General features: G+C 39.7%; 1 protein-coding gene across 5 annotated transcripts in view; it reads left to right on the forward strand.

Annotated features, from left to right (window-relative positions):
* Positions 1 to 26,571, forward strand: part of LOC120797564 (ADAMTS-like protein 1) — a 100,519-nt gene that overhangs the window by 54,158 nt on the left and 19,790 nt on the right. For 4 of the 5 annotated variants that reach the window (XR_005708540.1, XM_040141341.1, XM_040141342.1 and 1 more), the window contains exons 3-8: positions 11,552 to 11,679; positions 21,387 to 21,432; positions 21,692 to 21,928; positions 23,298 to 23,424; positions 23,759 to 23,833; positions 24,981 to 25,138. Coding sequence is in view for 4 of the 5 variants with exons in the window: in XM_040141341.1 (XP_039997275.1) it covers positions 11,552 to 11,679; positions 21,387 to 21,432; positions 21,692 to 21,928; positions 23,298 to 23,424; positions 23,759 to 23,833; positions 24,981 to 25,138 (771 nt within the window). In the remaining variant the exon portion in view is untranslated. Of the gene's footprint in view, positions 1 to 11,551; positions 11,680 to 21,386; positions 21,433 to 21,691; positions 21,929 to 23,297; positions 23,425 to 23,758; positions 23,844 to 24,980; positions 25,139 to 26,571 lie in introns of those variants that run through there. The other variant, XM_040141343.1, reaches the window with a different exon arrangement.

Genomic DNA, 26,571 nt, shown 5'->3' on the forward strand with positions numbered 1-26,571 from the left:
AAGGTCATTTCAGAAGTTCAAAATCATACTAAGCCTTATTCGAGCCCATACTTCCACTTAATCTTGTACATTTGAAGCTTGCAGTATGAGCTTTTAGAGAACCAATAATATTTTGTTATGATAACTTAGATTATTTTTGGACTACGTCCTCTCTGTTTGAAACCTCCATTATGCAGGCAGTGATCAGAAAAATCCACATAATTTAATGAGGAGTGGAAAAAGACTGAGGTCCCAGGGCAGTTACTTCAGATTTTCACATGTTTCAACCTGAGACAAGCCTTCAACAGAGAATGAATAATTGCTTGAGAAGATTTTTGCTGGAAATTTAATTGTATGCATATAAAAGCTTTGGTGAATTTCTCTGTTTCTCAAAGAGAATTGGAACGGTGTGCTGGAGGTGTCATCCATTTTTTCTTTAATCATTTCCATATTTTTAGGTCAGACGCTGGTCATAACAAGGAACTGAAGTACACACGCCCCTTTGCTCTCCTTGTTATTGCACCATTATTTAACCAAGTGAAAAATTTTGGATTTCAGAGGACGCTCCAAGGGTTAAAGCCTCCTTTGACCACCTTTATCATATTACTATGACTTTCTCTGATTGTCTCAGAGCCAAAGACAACATACAATACATTTTCAGCAATGAAAAACACATGGTACTGATGTGACTCAATTTTGGGGTTAAAAATTGAAACCTTAGATGTGCGTAGCATATACAGGGGGATCAGACACGTCTTTCTGTGGCTTGAAAAGCATCAGCTCGCTTTGAGTGTAAATACTCCACACTCGCACATCATGCATAATAAGCAGCTGAGACAAACCAGGTGCCTTTTAATTTGAAGCTGCTGTTTGGTGTCTGTGCTCGAGGAATTGCTGGTGAACTGTTGTCTCATTTTGCAATTATGAACGAGGTTAACAAGAGCCTGTTTCATGTCTGCAGATAAAGAAGATCTGCTTTACAGCTTTGAACTTCGTTTCTCTTAACGCTCAGGTCAGGAATGCAGTAATCAGACAGGATATTGACTCTATGCCGCTTCACTTTAAATATCACATACTTAATTTCAGTGTTTTCCAAATTTTTGAGTACTTACTTTAGTTTTCCATTTGATTTTTTGCACTAACGACCTTTCATTTCTCCTACTAACTGGTCTCTTACAAGCTGCTGTGGATCCTGAAATGATTGTAGATGTCATATTTACAGTTCCGAAGAACCTGATGGAGACTGTTGCAGCGAAAAAATCTTTGGTTTCACAGTGTTTATTACCGCAAATGGCTGCTGCAAATGCCTGCACTGTTTTTTCATCATAACTCAACATTTCTCAGGCAGCCTACTGAACAAGCTGTCTAGGGTTTGTATTCAGAAAAAGTCACAGAAACTGGTCCTAACTAGCTTGAAGTGAATTAAATTTGGCCCTCCTTTAAAGTAGAGGATTGAGGTATCAAACTTCTTAATGGAGGAAAACATCGAGTGAGCTTTAAAAAAAAAAAGCAAAGGGGCTGTTTTAAGCCGTTAAGTGCAGTTTGGTCATAATCTAAACTTTGATTGCTGCACAGTGGCTGAACCGTCCAGTCATTCAAGTACTGCCAAATTGTGAGCTTTGAGCTGTGAAAAGTTTTAGACCCTGTCAAACTCAGAGAATCCCTGGCCCTCTTGTAGTAGTAGTAAATAAGAGAAAAAAATCATTTTAAAAAAGTGAACATTAATGTGTCCTGTTGTTCCCCAAATGTATTTATTTGATCTGGAAAGAGCAAAAGCGATAAATGAAGCACTCTGACAAGCCCCCTCTGCTTTTTAGAATCAGATAAAACAGAGCAAGCTGTTCATTACTGATGCTCATGTTTATTGATTGCATTTCCCACATTATAACTGCTACTGCCACTGACTTGTAGCATTATGTTAGGGAGCAGTCCTTTATTTGGACTTCATCTTTTCATTAACAAAAAAACTTCCCCCAGAGCAGTTCAACAGCTTACATGTACCTTCAGAGTAATTTATTTTGAAATACATGAGGGAAACCAAACCAAATTACTCAACCAGACAGGAAGGAGTTTAGGGGGAAAAGGGATGACAAAGCCAGGATGCGTGTCGAATGTTAACAGCCCCAGATGGAGCAGTGATGTCTTCTGTACAGTTTCACAGGTCCGAGAGGGAGAGGATGTGCAGTCACTACCACCCAACATACAGCAATATCAGCTATGTAAAAAAAAAAAAAAAAAAAAAAAAAGGAACTAGTGTTGTTGAATTTTTTTTTTGACCAACTTGTACTCAAATATATATTGTTTTTATTCTACATGATGTTGTTTTATTGTTATTTTAATGGATAATTTAACATAGCACCAATTAATAATATATATTATGTAATATTTGAATTATTTAAACAGCATTAACCAGGCCAAATGGGAGGTTAAGTGACCTCTCACAGATATAACATGTATTTCCAGTTACTTAACTCACTGTAGTTGGTTTGAAATGTCTTTGCTCGTATGTGCCCACATACAGCAGAAATGAATAAAAATTAATTTACAGATCCATAGGGCAAAAGCATCGTCGCATGAGGTAGACTGTGTAAAGCAAGGGACTTCCTGGTCCTTGAATAATTGAAAACCAAGGTCTTAAGTGTACAGTAGTTTGGATGGGTTTATAGGTATATATGATTCAAATGAAGATAATAAATTATGTACTGGATGTAAATTTCTAAATTTCCAGAGTTTGCTAGGAAACAGCTGCATTAATTGATTTTTTTTGGCCACTTCGGGGCAGCAAAAACAATTCTGAAAACATGACATCTGGCATAATATCACCAGGCAAATATGTTAGCAGACATCTGACTGTGTACAAATCCAGCAGAGGCGGAGCAACAATAGCACTCAGCAACTCCTCAGGGAAATATTTGGTTCTTCTATTAGGAAAGTCACAAACTTTGCTGCATAGAGCAGAGGGAAACTGCGGAGTCTGTTGATAAATCTCTGTGGGTTCATCACTTCCAGCAACCCTTTTGACCAATAAGTTATTAATTTGCCCCACTGTTAATATAAAAAATGTTGATTATAGCTGGTTTAAAGTCAGCTAGTTTCAATGATTTGCATTTGAGTTTTCAGAAAATTCAGTACAGTTTCAGAAAATGTATGTAAACTCTTCTGAGAAGCTATGATATCCAGATGATATCTGGCCTCCATTTTGAAGCACAGGGGATCAGTCAAGCTTGATGCTGCCTAGGAGTCGATAAATAAACCGAGGTTCTTAACGTTTGCCCAGATCTGGATGTATGTCCCACGCTCCCTGTTTCCTTCCAGCCCACCTTGGCAAACCAGTTTATTCGACTCCAGCGGCTTTACACGGCTAATTTATGCCCATCCCCTCCTGTCATACCCTCTTTAAAACTCCACAGTGGCCGTGGTTTGGTTAAGCGGGGAGGCATGCGTGGAGGGAGAATGTGTGTAGGGGGACCCTGGTGGAGTTAGCCTGTGCGTTCACCATAAAGCTGCTAAAACATATGAGCTCTCCTGGATGTTCTAATGGGAAAAGGTCGGTGCTGTGAACGTATGACTGCAGTTTCAGGAAGCAGTAAATGTCACTGCTGATTCTTGATTACGTGCCCCATTCTGACTGTGCTGTGGGCTGCACGTGGAGTTGTAGAGGCTTGCTCAGGTGGGATCAGATGTGGTTACTGGCTTATTTAAAATACTACACTATAAGGAGTCCAGTACATTATTATAAAACTATTTGTCTTCGGTATAGTTTTGGTTGCTTTTTAAAGTAAAAATGTGTCTTTGCTCATATTATTCTTCCTCCGTATTGCGGAATAATTTGGCTTAATCTCATTGTATATTCTTTGGCTGTTTTTTTTTTTTTTTGCCACACTAGTGGCATGGCTCTAGGGATGGCAATGTCAGTCTTTCTTTAGGTTAGCCGGTTTTGTCCGGACTAAAATATCTAGAAAAACTCATGGATGGTGCTGGATTGGTGCAAAATTCATGGTCCCCAGAGGATGAAGCCCACTGACTTTAACTATAATTTTAATTTGTCTGACACTTTGGTTTATTATTTGCAAACTAAATACATGCCCTTCAGCCTCAGCTGTAATATGTGTTTGTGTTATTATATTTGCTAAAAAGCATGTTAGTATGTGGATGTTAGTATTCACTAAAAGTGCCACTGTACCTAAGTACAGCCTCACAGAGCCACGAGCATTGCTGTAGGCTCTTAGTCTTGTTAAAGTAAGCACACATGTCTTAGCTCATACAAACCTCCCATCAAAACACATAATATCTGTTATTAGATTAATTTGATTCATACACAATACAACAATGTCATTGATAAACTTGCTGTATATTCTTTAGCCTGTCTTGTAGCAGATGTAAAATATGTTAACCATTTTAAATAGCCATCGAACACAACCTCCCTGGATGTTCCGGGCTATGCAAATTGACAAGACCTTATTATATGTCTGCTATTCTGCGAAACTAATCATTTTGTTTTTACTCATGCTTTAAAAATTTCTTGGACCAATATCCAGGCAGAACAAATGTCTTCCTCTGCAGAGGTATGGGGAGTTACAGTCAGAAGGTCTACTGGACTCTATGCCAGCAGAGATGGGTCCAAGTTGGTGTTTCTCTTTCCCTTGAGCACATTATTTATTCCTAAAATGTCCTTGAATGCAGCAATGTTCTTCCTCCAACCTGAACCAAGATACAGTATTCTCCAAAGGTGTGTTTATGGCTCTGTAAATCTGTCATATTCAAATTACCACCAAATATTGAAAAACTCAACAATCCAATTATTGAGTTTATATCAAGTATTGAATAATAGTAAATAATCACAATCAAGTAATTATTTAAAGGAAAAGTTGGACTTGTGGGCATTTGTAAGAAATAAAAGATAAAAATGAAGAAAACTCTAATGCTGATGATCAAAGACAATAAAGAAAATATTAAGGGAGTATTTTAAAGCACTTGTTTAAGCTGTAATAGTTCTGACTTTGAGCTGCCTTTTGGTTTTACACGATTGTCGGGGAATCAACTCTTTATTTTAATCCTCTGCTTTTGGGGGACTGGGAAGTGTGGTTGATGTTAAGCTGCAGGTCATAAAATCCCTGTCCTGGTAAAACATTTTATATTGTGGCCCTTTTTAACCTTTTTAAACAATGGCATTGGTGTAAATCATTCTTGTAGCACATATGTACGTTTTCAGAGGCAGTGGAAGGCTACCATTTATCCCACCTGAATCATATAAGTCTTCTCATGGGAGGCGAGGGCTTGGGCTTAAGTGTAACTTAATGTCACTCCCTGGTAACCTTAGCTTCTCGTGTCGTTCTTTCTGAGAACTCGGGGCCTGTTAACTCAGGTCATCATCCCATAATATTGCATTCTTTTAATTTGACCCTTTATTCTGCCACAGAGGAGTAGAGGAAAGGATCAGTTAAACTTTTGCTGCTTGGAAAGCCTACTTAAGTTCCCTTTACAAGACCCATAAAAACATTTTCATTTGATATTTGAGTGTTATTTTTCATGAGAACGTGTGTAATTTTACCCTACAGTGAGTGATGAGAGAGACAATGTTGGAATGTTTTGCGAACTTACAGGGATATTGATTGGTTGCTTTTCCAATCATTATGTCAAGTGAAAACAAAGAGCTAATTTTTTGTTTGCATCGGTCTCTCTCATCGGGTCAGCAACTCCTTTTGTTGAAATTGCATGACGTGATTTGTACTTCAACATGTAGATGAGTACAGTAAGTATGATGTAAAAAAACAGTTCCTAGCAGCATGGCTCTTTGGAGAGCAGTGCTAGTCGGCCAGTCAGTGCACAGCTTTTGTCCAGACCGAAATATCTCAGAAAACTACAAAATATTTCTAAAAAATAGGTTCATCAAGCAAGACACATAAGCAGTCAGATGATCATGCAAATTTTAAACCCAAACAAGACCCCAGGTTAGCCAGACTAATTTTGAAGTGAAAACACAGGTGAACCCATGTTTATCACGATTTAGAGATCACTAACCTGGTTCAACGTTGAGCCACTGTACTTAGTGTGGCTGTCTTCACACACGTTTAAACACGCACAAATTGTTTAGCTAATCCCGCTAAACTGTTGGCTTATTTACAACATGTCTGATTATCTGATTGCTTGCTTTTTGCCCCCTCAGACCTCACTGATTTCACCTTGTTCTCAGATGTCAGTGATTATTTTGAGGCATACAGTGTTATCATAATTGATAGGAATGATGGCCAAAAGTACAGCAATGAGACCCGAGTTGTGATAGAGCAGAGTTACCTTTTAAAACAATAGAAAATTTGTCTATGGCCAGTCGATTCCCCTAATCCTCTCAACCACTTGCATGCTTCCCTCATGCAACCTAATATCCCAGCCTTCCTCTTGTGTAAAATAATAATGCACTATATCATTTTTTCTCACCTCATAGTCCTCATGGATTATTGTTTAAACTGTGAGGAGACACCTCCAGCAATGTTGTGGTAGAGAACCGGCTCCAAGTGAGTGTCAGTCAAACACATTCATTTCCTCCTCGGGTGTTTTGTTTTAAACTCTGGGCAAATCATTGATGCCTCAGTTTATTTTCTGAAGTCATACATTTGCAAATGTGAGAAGGATTTCTTCTGAAAGCAAATATCAGAAGGTTATGGATTAAGGGTGCATGGGGGTATAATTTCTGTTGGCCTGTGAAAATGTGCACGTCCACGTCCCTCTCCGCTGGCACCACAAAATACACCAGTGTTAAGTGGATAGTTGAGTGTGTGTGTGTGTGTGTGTGTGTGTGTGTGCATGCATGTGTGTTTTACATAATTCCCCAGTTCGCAGAATGTACAGACATTCCCCACTACCAAATCAAACAAGCACAGTCCCAGACTGTCAGCAGTGAGTTAAGACTCCAAGATGGCTTTGCTGTGTAGAACTTAAGTAAAAAAAGTGTGTGTGTGTGTGTACTGGTTAAGTGTCGTGACATCCGCTCTGATGTTGTGATTAAGGTGGCTGACTATTTGCTCTGGAGTGCAGTGCATTCCTTGCAGCCTTAATTGATAGCAATTATGTGGTTTCTGATTTGGTGTTTGATTGGGAGGTGGATTTGAAGTCTTGATTTGAAGGGCACAGAGATTTTATTGTCTTTGGAACGTCGGGGTTGAATGCCTGAGTGATAGCCTGTTACCTTGTAAGTCACATTAAGGGGCACTGGTGAATTGACAATAACTTGGCTGTATTTCTTATTTTAGCTTTCTGTTTCAGCTTTTGTTTTTGTGTCTTGCGATTGCAAAAGTTAAAACTGAAAAACTACTCAGTGTATAGTACATTCCCTCTGTGCCAAGAGCTGTCCATCTTACCAGTTATTTTTCTTTATAACCAGAGGAATTGTCCCTCCAAGGGGCACCTGGCTTGTTCCCCACCTCCAGAGTGCAAATGTTCACTGGCTTAAACTGCCAGATGTTATGAAAGGATCTATTGAAGTAGACCTTTAGGTCATAAAGGAATAGAAAAAAAGTCACCATGACTGAAAAGCCTATTTTGATACCTTCAGTAACCAGACTGTGTCATCTGATTTACACGGGGCTCTCACATGTAACTCCTTGTAAAGCAAAACACAGTCAGGGACCGGACATGAAGTAATGTGCTCCCAAATATGTCTCAGTTTTGGTTAGATGTATATTTGGACTCAGCATTTCTATGCATGCTTGGAACAGGTTTTTTCTAAAGATACCAAACTATGCCTGAGATTTTTTAACATTTCCAAAACAGAGTGCTGGCCAGAGACAGTGAAAAGCCATCCAGAGCTAAAAAAAAAAAAAAAAAAAGAGAAACAGAGGCATGGCAAGCGCAGAGGAAAAAATAGGATGAAAGATATTTGAGATATTAGGAGAAGAAACAGAAAGAATCAAGTGAGAAGAAAATTGGTTTACAGTTTTCTGTCTGCCATTATTCCCGCTCTATGTCTGACACACATTCATATACACAGACACACAAATGTGTGAAGTTGTGAAGTTGCAGCTGGCTCAGCTCCCTGTTTGAATTCGCATGCTTGACTGAGGCCCATTTATTGATTGGCTAGTGTGCCAGACCTGAGGACTCGCAGGGCTCGGATACCCCTGATTACCCCCCCCCCCCACCGTTCACACATCGCACACACTGAAACACACACGAACTCTCCTCCCTCCCTCAAATTCCCCAAGTTACTCTTGAGGAAGAATGGGAGCAAGTCAGAGAGGAGACGGCAGGCAGACAGGACAGACAGAGTGACCCAGAGAGGAGGGCATCACACATCAGGCTCATATACACACACACATACACACACACACACACACACACATACAAAGCAGAACTGGAGTGATCGGCTCACACACTTTTGAAAAGGCATGGAGCAAGATTTTTCATCTTGCAAGCTACTGGTGACAGTTCTTCTTATTCTGGTATGTTAATGTTTTCTTTTTTTCTTTTTCATACTGTAAACATTCATTTCGTTGAGCTTTATTTTAGTCAAGACAAATAATGCATTCAGAAAGCATGTGCTCTAATAGATTTCTTTACTGTGCATAAGTGTGTATTTTATGATCATATGACTCTCCTATCAGCAGTAGCTTTAATAGAGCAGTTAGTGATGTGACTTGTCTGACTTACTTCTGCTGAAAAGTCACCATGCCTCCTCTGTGTATTTGATCCAAGTCACAAAAGTAGACTTGTCATGCATGCGCAGGTCAGCAAGCTGTTTTGTCGGAGGTGAGGGCTCCCCGTTGCAGTGCAGTGACTGCCTCGTGGCATGACGGCGAGTACAGTGCCGTGCAGTCGCAGAGTAGACGACAAGAGATTCAGCAGATGTGCAAATATCGTATGTCTTGCCAACTGAAAAGGCCATCGTATGTATATTGACACAGTCTGCAAAAGAAGGCACCAGAGTCAGGTTTCTTTTTCCCTGTCGAAGAGTTTTCCAGCTTCAAGGAAAGTGTCCTTAGTCTCAGCTGCTGACTGGAGACTTAAATAGACTCTTTCCATCAGAATAACATATAATGTGGAGATCAGCAGTCTTTTATCATATGCTCATTTCCTCTCTTCCACTTGATGTGAAGGCATGGGATCGGTGACAGCCATGGCGCCTTTGTAGTCATGTGTTTGCTCTGTTTTTCTCATAGTAACAGTGCTAGAGAACAAATATGTCAAAATATACACGCTTTGAAGTCTGAGGTGGCATTGTGAGCCGTCTGTGGAGGGAATCTTGATATGAAAGGGGGCCTGGTCCCCCCGTGAAGCCATCTAGTGCAAATAAAACCCTGGAGGGATTCGAGTAGGAGAGTAGCAGAGGAGGGATGTGTAGTGATGGAGGGATAGGGAGCCTCCAAGTGGATATCTGAGCCTTTTGATTATTGGATCCAAACCCCAGCAGGACGGCATTCTGACTAGCGGAGCCTTGTGTTCCTCCGCCTTCATTGAGAACAATAGCAGCACAGTCAGCCAAACAACCTCCTCATCTCCATCCCTCCGTCCCTTCATCTACTTCCCCTCCTCTGTCTTCACCAGCCTTGTTATGCCTCCGGCTCTCTTGGCTTTGCAACACACAGCTGTAATTGAGTGCAAAATTCACTGATTGCTTTTCAAAGGAGAATTAAGGTGGTGTGCTAACCGGCTGCCCGGAGCACAGCCTGTGTTTATTTACCGTGGATCCAAACATTGAAGGATTTGGCAGTGCAGAAAGTCGCGCCGTTGCAGATATGTTTGGCTGCATGCTCTGTTGGCTGCGTGTTTAGGTCTTGCCGTTCCCCTCTGCTGTTCCTCAGGCGTCATCAGCACTGACAGCCATTTATATCAGTCCCCATGCACTTTTAATAATGTGAACCCCCCCATCCCTCTCTCCAGCATACAGCTGTTTTTGCTGCCTTGACCCAAGGAAAATAATCAGAGCAGTATTATTACCTAGTATCTGCTTTCCACTACAAGATCCATTCATCTTTGTGGACAAAGTACAATGCCATGCTGTTGGGAAAAGGGGTCAAAGAGGTCAAAATAACCTGGCATACCCTGATTTTTCCCTCTTAAATCTCAAGGCTGTCTCTCTCAAACGCAAAGCTAGACCTTCAGCTCAATGAGCATAAATCTTTTTCAGAGCAGGTGTTGCACACAACACACAAAGTTCTCATAGTCCCTCCCCTATTCATTGTGTTCAGAGTAAGTGGGCTTGTTGTGCCTCACATTGCATTCCTAATCAGCATTAGGATCTGGGATTTTTAAATCACTATCAAAGACTCTGCTGGATGTGCAAGCACAAAATGCCGCCTCATGGTGTATAGATCTCATGGTGGGAGGCTGTCTAAAGTGCACAAAAACGGCATTTTCTGCAATTAAACTATTCTTTCATGGTTCACCAACATCAGAAAGGCTGCCTAAGTGTTCAAATTATTATGGAAAATGTTAATGTTCCCATTCAACACTTTAAAACCGCCAGTGAATGGCAGATTATTTTATTGAATGTGTTTACACCTGCAGTCCACTGAGTCACATTCCTGCGAAATAAGAGGTGGATGATTTGTCCCAGTGTTAGTTTTTAAGTTCCAGGTTTTTTTTTTTTTCATTACCCAGGTTTTCATCTATTCAACAGGTATAGAACTTCTTTCTCACTGGCAGCTTTTGAGTAGAATACCTCCTCCACCAAGATAAGCCCTCCTTGTTATAGATAGCTTTCACTTCGCCTGGTATTTAGACAGCCTAGCTCTCTAACACCATTCAGTCAGCTTTGCAAAGGGCATTGAGAAGAGTGAGGCTGCTGAGTAAAACCAAGAGAAATAAACGTAACTCACGTGCAGGCATAGATGATCCACATCACAACACAGTGCCAGGCTTACAAATAAACTTCTCCTTAGAGCAAGGTAAGTCAGTCCAGTTAAATCTGCACTTAAAATATAAAAGGCCTTGACAAGAGAGTAAGATAGAGGGTTGGAGAGGATCTTCATTTTTTTGGCGGTCATTCTACATCTGAGATACACATTGTCCTTTCACTCGAAAATTCATCTTCTAATAATATTGATTTTGGATCCCGCAGTAATATCTATGCCTCTGCTGCCAAATGCAGCATGATGCAATTAACAGAGAGAGGAAAACAAGTGAGGCCCGAAGTTTAAAAGAGGACCAACATTTCATAATCTAAGGTATGACTCAGACAACTGAAATATGCACAAAGGGCAAAAGTCGAGAGCTTTTGATTACTTCCCTTACCGTTCGTCTTATCCTGTCACACCCACTCCTGTTTTGTTTACAGCAGCTCTTGGAACTTTGTTCAGGTTCTTACTAGGAGTACTGCTATTTTACTCTCATTAAACAATTTAAAGGCTGAGTTTAGATTAGATATGTAGGATGGGGTCACAACTCAGATGGTTTAGGAATATCCCTGCACTGTGTATTTTATCTCAACTACAGTTGCCTCCAGAGTGAAAGAGTGGATAATGAATGAGGTGACCACAGTGAAAAAGGGCACTGGAAATGCTCATACCCACCATGACAGATAACACAAACGGTGTGCTTCCTTTCTTCCTGATCTCATGTCTCCTCCTCTGGTGTGTAGAGCTCACGGACGGCCCGGTCAGAGGAGGACAGAGACACACTGTGGGATGCCTGGGGCTCATGGAGTGAATGTTCCCGTACCTGTGGAGGAGGAGCCTCATACTCGCTCAGACGATGCCTCAGCTCCAAGTAAGGCTCTCCCATTACCCAGGTGTCACCTAAAAGCCTATTACATGCATGCAGTAAAGTAGTGGACAATGTATGGTCCTCATGTTTTTAAAGAGTGTATTATTAAATAGTGAAAAATTTATATTGTAATGCTAATGTCTACGGCAGGTTAATCTTGATAATGGCTTACAAGAATTAATTTAATTACTTGGTACCATGCTAACACACTCAATTACGATGGTCAACCTGGTAAACAGTATACAGTCTTCTACAACTTATATATAGTTAGGTGCGTAAGTATTTGGACAGTGAAACAATTTTTGTAATTTTGCCTCTGTACACCACCACAATAGATTTGAAACAAAACCATCATGATGTGAGTAAAGAGTAGACTTTCAGCCTTAATTCAAGGGGTTTAACAAACATACTGCGTTAACTGTTTAGGAATTAAAGCTATTTTTATACCTTGTGGCTCATTTTCAGAGGCTCCAAAATTTTTGGAAAAACCAACATAATTATAAATATAAGGATCATTTTTAATACTGGATAAAAATCCTTTGCAGTCAATGACTGCCTGAAGTCTGGAAACCATGGACATCACCAAATGCAGAGTTTCCCTCCCTGTAGATGCTTTGCCGAGTTTTTACTGCAGCCGCCTACAGTTGCTGCTTGTTTGTAGGTCTTTCTGCCCTCAGTTTTGTCTTCAGCAAGTGAAAAGCATGCAGTTAGGTTGAAGTCAGGTGACTCACTTGGCTATTGAGGAATATTCCATTGCTTTCCCTTGAGAAGCTCTTGTTTTGCTTTCGCAGTATGTTTTTTGGGTCGTTCCCCATCTGTATTGGAGCACCATCCCATCGGTTTTGCAGTATTTGGCTGAATCTGAGCAGATAGTATAGCCCTATACACTTCAGAATTCATCCTGCTACTTCTGTCAGCAGTCACATCATCAATAAACACCAATGACCCAGTTCCATTGGCAGCCATACATGCCTATGCCATAACACTGCTTCCACCATGTTTGACAGATGATGTGGTATGCTTTGGATCATGAGCCGTTCCTTCTCCATACGCTTCTCTTCCCATCATTCTGGTACAAGTTAATCTTGGTTTCATCTGTCCAAAAGAATCTTGTTCCAGAACAGGGCAGGCTTTTTTTAGATGTTTTCTTGCAAAGTCTAATCTTGCCTTTCTGTTCTTGAGTGTTACCAGTGGTTTGCACCTTGTGGTAAACCCTCTGTATTTACATTCATAAGGGCGCCTCTTGATTGTAGACTTTGACAATGATACGCCTACTTCCTCCAGAGTGTGCTTGAACTGGCTATATGTTGTGAAGGGTTTTTCTTCACCAAGGAAAGAATTCTGCGATCATCCACTTTAGTTGTCCTCTGTGGTCTTCCAGGCCTTTTGGTTTTAATAAGCTCACCAGTGCATTCCTTCTTTTTAAATGCACCAAATTGTTGTTTTGGCCACTCCTAAATTTTCTGCCATCTCTCTTATAGGTTTGTTTTGTTCATTTGCATCAACAACTCTTTGGACTGCATATTGAGAGTTCCCATTAACAGCTACCAAATGCAAATTCACACACTTGTAAAATCAACTCCAGACCTTTTGATCTGCTTAATTTTGCATGAAATAACGAGGGAACAGGAAACACCTTGCCATGAAAATGATTGTCAGTCAGCTGTCAATTACCTTTGAGCCTTTGAAAATGAGGGACTATGTATAAATGCTGTAATCCCTAAATGGTTAATGCAATATTTTTATTTAACCCCATGAATTAACGCTGAAAGTCTACACTTCAATCACATCTTGATGGCTTCATTTCAAATCCATTGTGGTGGTGTACGTAGGCAGAATTACAGAAATTGTCACTGTCAAAAAAATTCTTACGTACCTAACTGTAAATATAAAGATACAATATTTATCATGTGACAACCAGAGACATAAATAACAGTCACAGTTTTGAATATGAAATTCAGAGTGCTGCCCTGTAATAAGAGTCAGTCATTAAGCGATGCTTATATCACAGGAGGACAGGATATACAGTAAATTGTATATGTATAAATTCAAGCTTGTCTCATTGTCCTTCAGATAAATGGAAACATCCAGTAGGCAATTTGTAAGTGTGTGCTCCAACACTATCCAAGGTTATCTCCTCTTTTAAAGAGCAAAGTCCTGACTGGGGTTGGGCTGGTTTCCATTAAAGTGCCATATCATGGCTTTAAGATTCAAGAGAGGGAAAGAGGAAAGGGGGGGGTCTTTTTCTGTGGCTCACAGCTGTTCTGCCAAATAAATCTAGACAGCGTCCCTAATAGTGTGAGTAAATCAAATCAATTGCTCTTTTCCCATGGACTGTAATGGGAGTGCTCAAAATACATATGACTCTTTTGTGACTGTTAAATAGGCCTGAGGGGTCAGCTGAGATCACTTGCCCATCCACCTCCTAAAACTGTGTAGACGGCTATATGAGCCTAAATCTTGAATTCGTCTCGATCTGATTTTCAGAAATGTCCCAGACATGTTTCTTCGCCAATCAGAGCATAACAATCAATGTCCCTTGCCAAAGTACATGTCACTTTTAATAACTCTTTTCTGTGATGGAGTTTTTTGCGAGCAATGAGCCTATATTGGTTGGATTCTCACTGCTAGTCATCTTGACTTAAATCGCAGGACAAACTGGAACTTGCACTCTGGACCTCTGTGTCCTTTCAAAGTCCTTAAAATTAAAGCTCTGGGCCAAGTGTTCTGGGCAAAGCACCCAATTACAAATGGATTTGAGGAATAAGAGAAAAAAACTGAGACCGAAGGAGCAGGGGTGGAAGTAATCTGTAGTTTCACTCTTTCTCAAGTATTTTTTTTAACTCAAAGTCACATGATGAAGTTAGAGTTAACTGTGTGGGAACGCAACAAATGAAAAGATCCAGATCAGCAGCTGCAGCAGAGAAGAAGCTGCTGGTGAGTCTGCAGCATCATGGTCCTGTGAGAGGAGCCGCTTTCGGCTCACGGTCTACATACATGTTCTAAGTGTTTACATTCACTGACCGAAGGTTCAGCGGGTGAGAGGGGTCCGTTCACACCTGGGCCAGATCTAACTATGCAATAAAATTAAGGATGGTGCCATTATGCGGCCATAGTTAAGATTAGCATTACCTCGGCGTAGATTAAAAAAAGGTTGCATCTTTTTTACACAGTCACTGATTTAATGCACCTCTCGCTGACCACAGCAAGTGTCCCAAATCAAACGCACCTGCCGTGCTGCGTGACCACCAGGTGCATGCTGGGTCTGGCTAATCGCTAAATACTAAAATACTGACAGCAGATCTTTCATGTGTGAATTCTTTGTTCAGTTCTAGCGTCAGTGAGGTGTGCACCACCTTTTTGCTGTTTGTGATAGTCCCTGTTGTGACTGCAGAGCTCATTCAGATCATTGTTTGAAAATTATGAGGAGCGCAGTCAGACCAGAGAGGAGGAGTGGACTGGTTTTATTTTGCATTGAGAATGAACTAGCAGAGAACTTTCGAACTAGAAGAGAAGATTGTGGAGGACTTTGCAGTGCAGATGACTCACAGAGTAACATTCAGACAGATGTGTGCAACAAAACACAAGCTGTTGTAACTCACAGTACAGAGGAGAGCATTAACAACTGCTGCGTTGCCTAGCGACGTAGCGTGGTGTCTATGTTTGTCGCCTGCAACCGCTGTGCAGTCTATGTCTGCTGTTAATTCTGTAAGAAGTGGCATTCGTCTTATTTACAGTATGTAGCTTAATATTGCTACATAAAGTCTATGGACACCTGCTTTGGAATTCAGGTGTTTCTATTATTTTGTCCACCCCATTTATATCAATGAAGGTAGGCTAAATAACATAAACATCTCTCTGTATAATGCAGTGCAGCTCAACAGCTCTACACACTACATCCTCCAAAATGACCATACAGTTGAAACAACAACTCTCTAAAGAATTTTTAAAAAAAACTGAACTTTATAACCATCATGAAGGAAGGCTTTAATACAGGACTGTTGGATTAGACTGCATTAGTTTTAGCTCAGTGTTCCTAATAATAAACTGCCAACTGAGTTTATATTTGTAATTATCAGTTGTATACAGAGGCTCCAAAATGCCTGACTGGAATTAATTGGTTGCTTTCTGTGGTTCTAACCCACGAACAGCGTATATGCATTGAAATACCAATGCATATACGCCTGGTAGCCTAAAGATGTTATTTAATTTAATAGTTTCATCATATATTATTATTATCACCATATAAGATTTTTTCCCCCTCCATTCCCCCTTTTAAAATGACTGACTTTGTACTTTGTTTCTAAGTACATTTTTATACAATTAATTTTACTTATACTTGAATAAAATTTATTCAAGTATAAGTAAAAGTAAATTTACTTGAGTACAGTTTTCCAGTACTCTTTCCACCCCTGCGAAGGAGGGTATGTTTTCCTAAGAAATGTTGTCACATTTATAGACTGGGAAATAGCTGCAGGGTGACTTCACTGCATTCCTGTATTTTACAGTTCCCAGAAAGTCGCTCACTCAGTAAAGGTAGCCAACCAGCATTGCTGCTAAAAGTCACCTCTGTTTCACTGATGGGGCCTCAGAGAGAGCACCAGCAGTGACATAAAACAATGCAACTGTCCAAAGACATGCTGACAAAATAGCACAGATTATACTTGAGGTCATAACCGAGACGTACTATAAGGTGCTTCCAGGTCTCCATAACCATGAATCCATCAGCACTGGCACTACAGAACCAGGCTGAGAAGCATTGGGCTGTCAAAACCTCAAACTCAAAGTGACAGACTCCCCCCTCCCAGCCCTATACTGCATTTTAAACACTGAGGTCAATGGCTTTTTGAGGATTTTATTTCATGATATCAACAGCTGCCATTTCTCTTTGCTTGCCCAGAATTTTTTGGTGAGGCAAACCTCAGATTGCTACTGGCTGTAAAAGCAATTGACGTGTTAAGAGGTGCTTGGGGTTTGAGCTCCATTTGTAATAACGGGAATGTACGTATGTGTAGATGCACATGCTCATGTAAGTCCAGGCGGGTATGTTTACAAACGTGTGTGTCCTTTGGCAGTAGGAGTCATGCATGGGGTTCTTGAGCAAATGGTATAACCCTTCGTCCCACCTCATCCCACCTCACCGCACTATTGCGTGGGAATGAGGGAGCAGTAGCCTGGCCCCGGGTGGCAGATCAAACAGCGTCATTAAAAAGCACAGCACAAGGCCCCTTGTGTGTGTGTGACTCTTTGGAAAGAGCGGCTGGAAACTGGCCTGCAACACCCTCCAAACCAATACCACTCCAACTCTCTGACCTTTAAACACACACATACACACGCACACAGGCATGTAGGACCCACTGCTACTGCAAAACAGCTAGACAACCTCCCAAACGGGCACATGCAAAGTACAGACTAAACACAGATCGCCTGGCCCTCATTAGTCCAACTCGCGAAACACACACTTCACTTGATCACAAGGTCCATTATTAACAACATCATAGCTGGTTTGAAGCAAGTGTGGACATATGGATTAGGTGTCATGGCAAGAGAAAGCGCTGCTCTATTATTTATGAGACTCATGGTTGGCAAACACTAAAGAGATTAGTTTTTTTATCATTTCATTTTATAAAGAGGCCACTCTCAACTTTTTTCAGATGTTGTTTAAATAATTTTAAAGTAAACTGGAAAATACAGCCGTGAAACCTATTGATAACCTTATATTATCAGGAAATAAAGATAAGCAGTCAGGGCAGGGGCACGGAACCAGTTACGTATCAAAATGTTACAAAAAACGTCTTATTCCTGATAAGGATGACTTTATTGGTCATTGGGTCACTGGTTTGAAGAAATTACAGGCAGTAACATTAAAAGTCTCTGGCATTTTAAAATTTCACCAAAGGCATGCCACAGTTGTGTTTAGGATCTGTTTTTAAAGGCCATGGTGGTTAAAAGTGAATTTTATTCAAGGCAATGAATTGTCTAATTAAATTGGGCCTGGCACCATAATTATGTCTCTGACGTTAGAATTTAGAGGACCACTGTCTGCGGTGCCATGCAGTGCCAAATACACCGCCCTTCACTACAGTACCTCTGAGCCCCTGTTGTGCCAGAATCAACAAAAAACTCTGTGTACAGATTATGTAGAATCCAAACTCATCTTAGACTGAGATTTTGAAATGACAACTTTCAGAATCATTAATGCAGAACACATAAAAAGAAAAGATTAAAATAAAGAAATAAGCCTTAAAGAAAGTCTAAAACCTTGCAAGTAGTCCCTTGCTAGTAGCAGCAATATACCTACATTACATCACACAATGTGCAAGTCCCAGAGAGAACAAACAACATACCAATTTTATTTCCAAAGCCTTACAACTAAAAGCTCTGTTAACACACTTGTGGCTGTAATTTGGCATGGCAGTCCTTTGAGCTAACATGCTCACAAAAACAATGCTAACATGCTGATTTAATTTTTAAAAGGGAACAATGCTTATCATGTTCACATTCATAGTTTACTGTCTGTTACGCTAGCTACCATTTGCTAATAAGCTTATTAGCACTAGATACAAAGTACAGCAGAAACTCATGGGAATGTCATTAATTTTGTGGATTTTTAGTCATAACCCGAAGTAGTGAGCAAATTCAAATTTTCAGCTGATGGTAGGGATAGACAAAATGTCATCAGAGTCAATTTTGAGTGGGATATGAGTGTCTAATTTTCTTGGCATGGTTGTTGAGACATTTCTAAAAACCAATATTCTCTAATTCATAGATGAAAAATAAATAATAATTCCCCAGCGCCATGGCACCGTAGCTGAAAATGTTTTGGAGTTGCTAGTGTACAGAGACAGCAATCGGGTAATTAAAATCAAAAAAGTTTATCTTCTTGGGAGCATGAATGTGCTGAGCAAATTTCTTCATAGTCTGCTCATTTGAGAGAGGTGTCTTGTATGTAAAGTTAACATTTTGTCTTTGAACTGTATAGTGCAAGAGGAGTAGTCACCAAGGGTCCAAGATGGAAAATCTTCTCTAGGGAGCATGAATGTGCGCAGTGAATTTCATGCCAATCTGGCTTTTTAGTTTGTACGTTTTTTATGTGCAAGGGGAAACTTGTTGCCTAACAGAAAAGGTTGCCCAGGGGAACACAACAACATCAGGATTCATCATCAGGGGAACATGAATATCTGATGAAAAAAATCTTTGGTAGTTTGGCCTTTACATTTAAAATACTTATCTCATGAATATGACAAAGTGTTGGTGGAGGAGAAATTTCAGCCTGATAGCGGCACAAAAAGGGCAGATAAACTAAAGGGCAGGGGATCACTAAAATTATTATGAACCATTCTCCTAGGGACCATGAATATTTCAAATTTCATAACACTCCGGGCCAATAGCTGCCTAGAAATCTCACTGTGAACCAAAGTGTTAGACTGACTGACAAACTAGTAAACAATTTAAATTACAAAGGAAAGAAGTAGTGCCTTTTTCTGATGCAGCTTCATCTTTTTCAACTTCACCTTCTTAGATGGCCTAAAGACGCTTAGTTTTCCTGAATTGATCAATAGCAGAGCTTACAGCATGAGCATATTTTAGGCATTACAAAATTGGCAAATGTTTCATGTGCGTACGTGCCTCAAGTGTATCAATATTATGGCAAAGGTTATGGAGCCATGCTTGCAATTACTTTCAATTTAGCGAGAGGAGTTGATGACATATATATGGACATTTTGAGCCAGACAAATGTTACTGCCTATCCAGCATTATAAGAAGTTATTGCTATGAGTTTTTCATGGTTACAATAGATTTTATTTCTTTTCTTTTCTGGAGATGAGGCTATTGACATGCTAGATGGTAGTTTTACTCTATGTGGAGTTTTGTGTGTTGTTAGCTGATCAGCAAAGTGCAGTTGTATCTTTTTGTGTATATTTGGCAGAAAATAGCAGGGGCACAGTCTGTGAGTTACGTGTTATGTGCTTCAGTAATTCTGATATTTCAACCAAGTTGTTTTTCCCTAACCTATGATGACACCATAATGAATCCCAAGTCACGTTCCTGCTTCTGCTTTGCCTCCTCTTGTAGCTTCCAAAGTCAAGAGGAAATGAAAAGGGAAATTCATTTTATTCCTTTTGCCTCTTTATTTTTTCTAACATCTAGATTATATATTGCTCGACCAGCGTTACTTTCAACAGTGGTCTATATCTTTGCTACCTGCCTTTCAACTCTTGGTCTTTAAAAGTCTCTTGTTTGGGTTCAGGTCCCATGACCTGCTGTTTGGCTTGGCAGAGAGGACTGTCTGAGTTTGTCATAGGGTCTAATGTTCTTGCCATGCCACACGCTCCGCATTCACGCCCTCTGCTTTCTGGAATAATATTGTAAAAATCCTCAAGCCCTCGTTCATCCGTGAGTCGAGACTCTGCAACGTTGCCTCCAATCATGATTCCAGATTAGGTAAGGGCCAACGACACTGGAATTCCTCTTAAGTTTCCAACCTCTAAAGACTATCCTTTGATTAGTTTCCACTGGGGTCTTGGATAATTGGCCTATCATAGTCACCATCAATGGTTTATCATTACTCGGCATCAAAGCACAAAGGAATCATAATTTTCAAAAAGTGGTTAGAGCCATAACTTGGGCAAAGACACTGCAGACTGTCATGCACTGAGTTGTGATCCAAACTGTTCCAATCTGTTCAGCAGACACTGACTGGGGGGCTCTACTGTGTCTGCTTTACTACTATATGTGCGGTACTGCTGGTTTATAAAGCAAGAACTTGTTCAAAGACTCATCACTAAGAAAAATCACAAATTTTAGTGTTTTCAGTACTGATGGACTCCTGTTTTCCATTTTCTTCTATTTCCATTTTTTCTCCAGTCTATCTTGAATTTTTTTAAAGCTTTAATTTTCTTGTTTTTTTGGGATTTGTTTTTTGTTTTTCATTCTTTTTACAAGTAGGCTATGCTAGTTTGCAATCAAATGATCAAACCAAGGGCATGATTTGCCCTGGGAATTTGGGTACGTGTGTGAATGATTAACTAAGATGGTGGCCATGGAAAACATCATACCTGCTAAACACCACTGTCTTAGCATTGTCATTGTGAGCAGGTTAGCATGCTATTATTGCGATTTAGCTCGAAACACTGGTGTCCCTAAGTACAACCTGACAGCCTCAAAAGCCTCTTAGTCTTGTTTGACTTACATATTTCTCCTAAAAAGACACAGCAATTGAACATCAGTTGAAGAGAATGCAGCAAAGGATGTTGGTCTTTTTAGTACAGATGTAAATACAACAGTACTTACTTATCATAAATCAGGTTTCTATTAAGGAAACTGAAAAAAATTATAAAATTAGTGCATTAATAATGCAGCGAAATTTACACATTTCTTTTTTTGTGTGTTATACCACCATCCTTATACAAAGCACAAAAAACATTTTTATCATAATCTGCTATTGTCCCTTCTGAAACCATATATCCCTTTGTTTATACACATAGTCACACTGTGTGAATTAGACTGTTAAATCTAAAAACATCACAGACCCATGTTTTTGGCCACCTCACTCACTGCAGGATTCCATTAACTGCCCAGCAATTGAAAAATATAATGAGAGTCAATGGTTGAAATACCAGCCACCAGGTCACTGGTCTGCATTGTGGTTTGTTTTATCATTCATCCCCAGAGCCCATTCATCCACATTTTCATTTTTTCATCTGCAGGACCTGCGAAGGGCAGAATATCAAATATCGCACATGCAGTAATGTGGTAAGTTTCGCAAACTCATCTTTATGTAATGGATGTCAAAGAGCTTTCAAGTGCTTTTCTCTTGAGAACAACTGATATGGCAAACTCCTTTTGTTTTCATTTTATCTGGTAATTACATACAGCAATCACAATGTCAGCAACCAAGATTTGTGACACTAACATTCTTCTTCCCACATACGAAACACGTTATCAATTGAGTGATATATTTTGCGCAGATTAAAAAAAGTATTTAAAGTATTTTTGTCTGTGCTACCATCAGGACTGCCCTCCAGAAGCTGGTGATTTCCGTGCCCAGCAATGTTCAGCTCATGCAGACGTGCGATACCAGGGTCAGTATCACGAGTGGCTGCCTGTGTACAATGACCCGGACAACCCCTGCGCTCTCAAGTGCAAAGCCAAGGGCTCGGGTCTTGTGGTGGAGCTGGCGCCCAAGGTGCTGGATGGGACTCGATGTTACACTGAGTCCTTGGACATGTGTATCAGTGGAGTCTGCCAGGTAGGAGAAAGAAAGACTCAGAGACCTTTATAGTTTTCTCCCACTGAGGAGTACACATTTATTACTTTTCATTTATCTATTGTTGTATTCACAAGAAGCCAAAATGTACTTATTGTAGACTCACAATATTGTGAAGACTAAATAGAAAGGTGATCTACTCTTAGCTGTCTGTTTCAGGGTTTGGACATTTGCAAAATTTTGAGGTCTCAAGAGAGACCAAAACATGTGATTTAGATCAATTGCTATTAAGAAATTCTGAAAAATGTATCTTCTAGAGTACACTCTCATACCAGTGTGTTGTGAGCAGCCACGGGCTTAGATTAAAAAATTGTTTAACAACAGTTTTATAGAACTTGAGGACAAATTCGCAGTGCATATGAAGTATTTATGCGGCTTAAATGAATAAAAGCTTTCACGTAATGAAACTTCATGTTTTTAGCAGACACAATCCTTTTTTCTTTAGATAATTACATATTTAGATATCTATGAAAATGTATTTCAAGGGATTTACAGGTTAAGAAAGATTTCCGTGCAAATTTTATCAGTAATAGAATGGCAGGTAAAAGGAAATTATTTCTAAAATATAATATTTATATATTTCATTTATTTATATATTTCTGACAATACAACAGTATATAGTATATATACTAGTTCATAAGTGGGGGCCATTACAGTACATTTGGATGCAAGAGTTAAAAAGTAAATCAATCCGAGAAAACTCACACACAGTAGGTTGATTTATGCTAACATCAGGCCATCTGCTTTATAAATGAATATCCAATGAGAATATTAGGGCGCAGGAAATAGTTTAGAATGCATTTTTTCCCGGTTGAATGGGATTACATCCTAAGGCATTGTGTGTGCAGAGACACACAAGGATTTTAATGTACACTCTTGCCGTGCTTAGAATCACACTGTGGTTTTTGGTTTTTCTTACTGACAGAAATTGCGAAAAAATTCCATCAATCAACTATGGATGGTTGCAGGTAATATTTAACAGAAAACAGTGGGGAACATTTTTTGTGAAAACCATGATCGGCTCAAATGGGAAGTTTCATGCTATCTTAATAATACAAACAATAGATGTGGTATGAATAGGGAAGAAACCAGAGGGTTGTTTGGATCATTTGATTATAACATTTACATCACATGGTATGAAGAAAGACATTCTTTATAAATTTAAATTAAAGGTCTAACAGAACCAGCATGTGTATTTTTACTGGGACTTGTTTTCATTTTCCTTGTATTTCTTCCCTACTAGAAATGTAGTTTTTTCTGGAAGCTAAAGCTTTCAAAGATGAGAAAAAGGATTCAGAAATCAGGTTGCCGTGCGACTGTTTTTTGATTCAGTGTGCCCTTTGTGTTACAGATTATAGGTTGTGATCATGATTTGGGGAGCACAGCAAAGGAGGACAACTGTGGAGTGTGCAGTGGAGATGGCTCATCCTGCCGACTTGTGCGAGGACACTACAAATCCCAGCATGCTTCAGGAAAAAGTAAAGCGTCTTTACTCGGGCAGTTTTGTTTGTTCTCATTTTTAAACACAATTACTTCTTTACTTCTAAACTAAGTTAAATGGGATCTCCATGTTTTTACACGTGAAGTTCAGTTTACTAGTCATGGGGAGCACTACTTTGGCCGAAAAACAGTTGTATGTTGTCTCCTGTGACTCTGGAAGAAGCTTTTTAAAGTCAGTCTGTTGCATGATTGTATTTGTATTGCCACATGTATTTATATTGAGTTTGCCAGGTTTTATTGCATTTCATTGAGTACTGATTAGATACTCCTACATCCTGTCTCCCTCCCCCCTGTCTGTTTGTCTCACTCAAGCTGAGGACACAGTTGTCGTCATCCCCTATAAGAGTCGTCATGTACGTCTGGTTCTGAAAGGCCCGGATCACTTGTGTAAGTCCTGGTAGGTCCAGGGTGCCCTTCCATCCAAAACAGTTGAACGTGATATTTATATTTGGCAGTGTTCATTTATGCCAAATGCTGCACTTTAAACCCAAGTATTCTGCATGTGCTATTTGAGATCAACTGCAGATCATGTTTTGTTTTAATGATGTGTGATGCAAAAATAATATTACTTTTTCATTATACACCTAACACTTGCTTGACCTCTCTAATAAACATTTTTATTAAATACCTCACCCAAATAACAATCTATAATTAACCTTTTATTCCTGATAATGGCCAAATATATTACATTTTGGGCTCTCTTTTAAAGACTGGTTTTTAAAAGTGGCTCAGGGCTGAATAACCAGAAGAGGTATTTACTTCTCCCTTTTGCTCTGGCTCTGAGAAGACGTAAGACTTCCAGCAAATATCACTGATGTCAAAGTACTGGCACCAAACTCCCCACTGAATCAAATCGATAACGAATGTTCCATCTCTGTACCTATCCTTTGCTCCACAGTTATTTTACAGATCATTTCCTGAGCCAGGCCAAAAGCGCTTCTTTCTCTGAATGGACAGAGTTTTCATTAAATATTTCCCCCGTTCTTTTTGGCCGAGGGCACCTAAATTGTAACCATCTGTCGGTAGATGATGACTGCTGCTGGTTACTGCTTGTTCCTGTGTTTCCCCGTTGTTTTTGTTGAAATGTCTTTACTGGAATCAAACAAGACCTTGTTAGGCCAAGGTTGAAGTGAGGTCAAATAATGGAAAAGCTCACTGCAGCGCTGGCCTGCTCGCAGACCTACATGAGTCTCCTGGCAGTGCCAAAGTGAGTCTCTTTGCCTCCAAACGCAACAGCCAGTCTCCGTTCTTTGTGTGTAACTGGATCTGACTGAAGATCTGATATAAATGAGTCATCCTTTGAGTATCTCAACATGTTAAACACTTCTTCACATTTATATACAGTTTCGTTTTGTTTGAAGTACACAGTAATATGTAGGCAAGAATTGATTATGATAAATCAAAGAGAAACTAAACTCTCATTGTTAATGGTGGATTATGTGGAAGTCAGTGACCATACCTACTGTATCTTTTTCCACATCCTGACCGTGATGTGCCCATTGTGCTCTAGCTGTTTACTCTGTTTCCTCTTTAGATGTGGAGAGTAAGACTCTTCAAGGGGTGAGAGGTGAAATGGTCTTGGATGCATCAGGGCAGTACCACCTGGAGAACACCACCTTGGACTACCAGAAACTTTCTGATAAGGAGATCCTGAGAATCACTGGCCCACTTGGAGCTGACTTCACTGTCAAGGTGAGAGCTGAAATATATCAATTCCCATGACTTCAAGTTGCACTAATAAACATTTTTATTTTAACAAACCAGTTTACTATTTTTATTGTGGCAGAATTTTTTAGTGATGAACCTTGCTCCTCAGTTTCCCTTAGTTCTATCCAACATTTCAAGTTAGTGTCCCTCAGCTCATTTCTTTGGTTTTAAGGCCCACAACTTTAAGGTTTGAGTTCACTATCACCAGTCTAATCAGCATTGTGTCCAGTCAACAGGCAGCTGTTGACTGTTCAGTGAAAACATTCAACCCACTGTACGCTACCTGTCCAGCACCAAACACCAACTGAACATAGTCGAGCATTTAGCAGCTAAAGGGCCAGATATTTCTCTCAAGAGTAGGTGGGGACAGATCAGAGCTACACAAGAGTGAATATTGGACTTATATTTAGAACGTCACCAGAAACATGACTCCAAATGAATGCTAATATTGCTCGTAAATGCTGGATGTGTAAATTAGCAACGGTTTGCTGACAACTTTATCATATCAGCGGACAGTGTTGTGTGCACAACTTGTTTCTGCTGCCCCCAAGGAGCCAAAAAATCAGTAATTGCAGGTTTAAAATCAGATTGGAAATTTTTGGGTGAGTTAATTTCTTTAACTTTCTTTTCAGGTAACTAAAGCAAACAGCCTTCAGACTGCTTTCTAAAGGCTTTGCTTGCAAGTGATCCCAACCAGCTCCACTCTAATGAACAGCTGACATCACAGGGACATTTTTGTTTTCTTTTCTGCAGCTTAACTCAGAACTTTAGTATTTGCAATGCAAAACTCTGAAAATAGTGCACTCCAGCCAAACTGTACTCTGATAGGTTCTTGTTTCCATGAACTCCTAGTGAACTCCTGCGAGCCATGCAGAGTTCAAAGCAGATTTGATTTTGGATGTTTAGATTTAAGATATCAGAGTATGTTTGAGCCACTTAAATATTAAATCCAAATGACTTTTTTTGGTCTACTTGCTCTGCAACGATAAAAGTAGTAGCATTCAAGTTTGAAACTCCAAATCCAGTGGCTGTTTATGGCTTAATAATTCCAAAAAAAATGATTAATGTCTTACTGTCAACTAACACGTGATTAAACTTGTATTTGATTTATGATGGAACGCTAAGCCTTGAAGAAAAATTATCATAAGTTTGGTTATCCAATGTCACATTTCACTTATGTGTTATAACAAAACAAAGATTGAATTTATAAACTCAGTAGTAGAGCATGAAATTGAATTTAAAATGCCAGGACACAATTGCTACTACATCTTTTTCGGCTTTGCTGCATACACGTGTATTCACACACTAATTCTCAGTATAGGGCCAGAGAGTAGACATTAAAAAAATACACACCATGGACCAGGAAACGCCTGAGAAAACTTCCCCCCTCATAAACACGCGTCATGATTGGACAATAA

This window comes from Xiphias gladius, chromosome 12 (genome assembly GCF_016859285.1).
Source record: "Xiphias gladius isolate SHS-SW01 ecotype Sanya breed wild chromosome 12, ASM1685928v1, whole genome shotgun sequence".
Lineage (NCBI taxonomy): Eukaryota > Metazoa > Chordata > Actinopteri > Istiophoriformes > Xiphiidae > Xiphias > Xiphias gladius.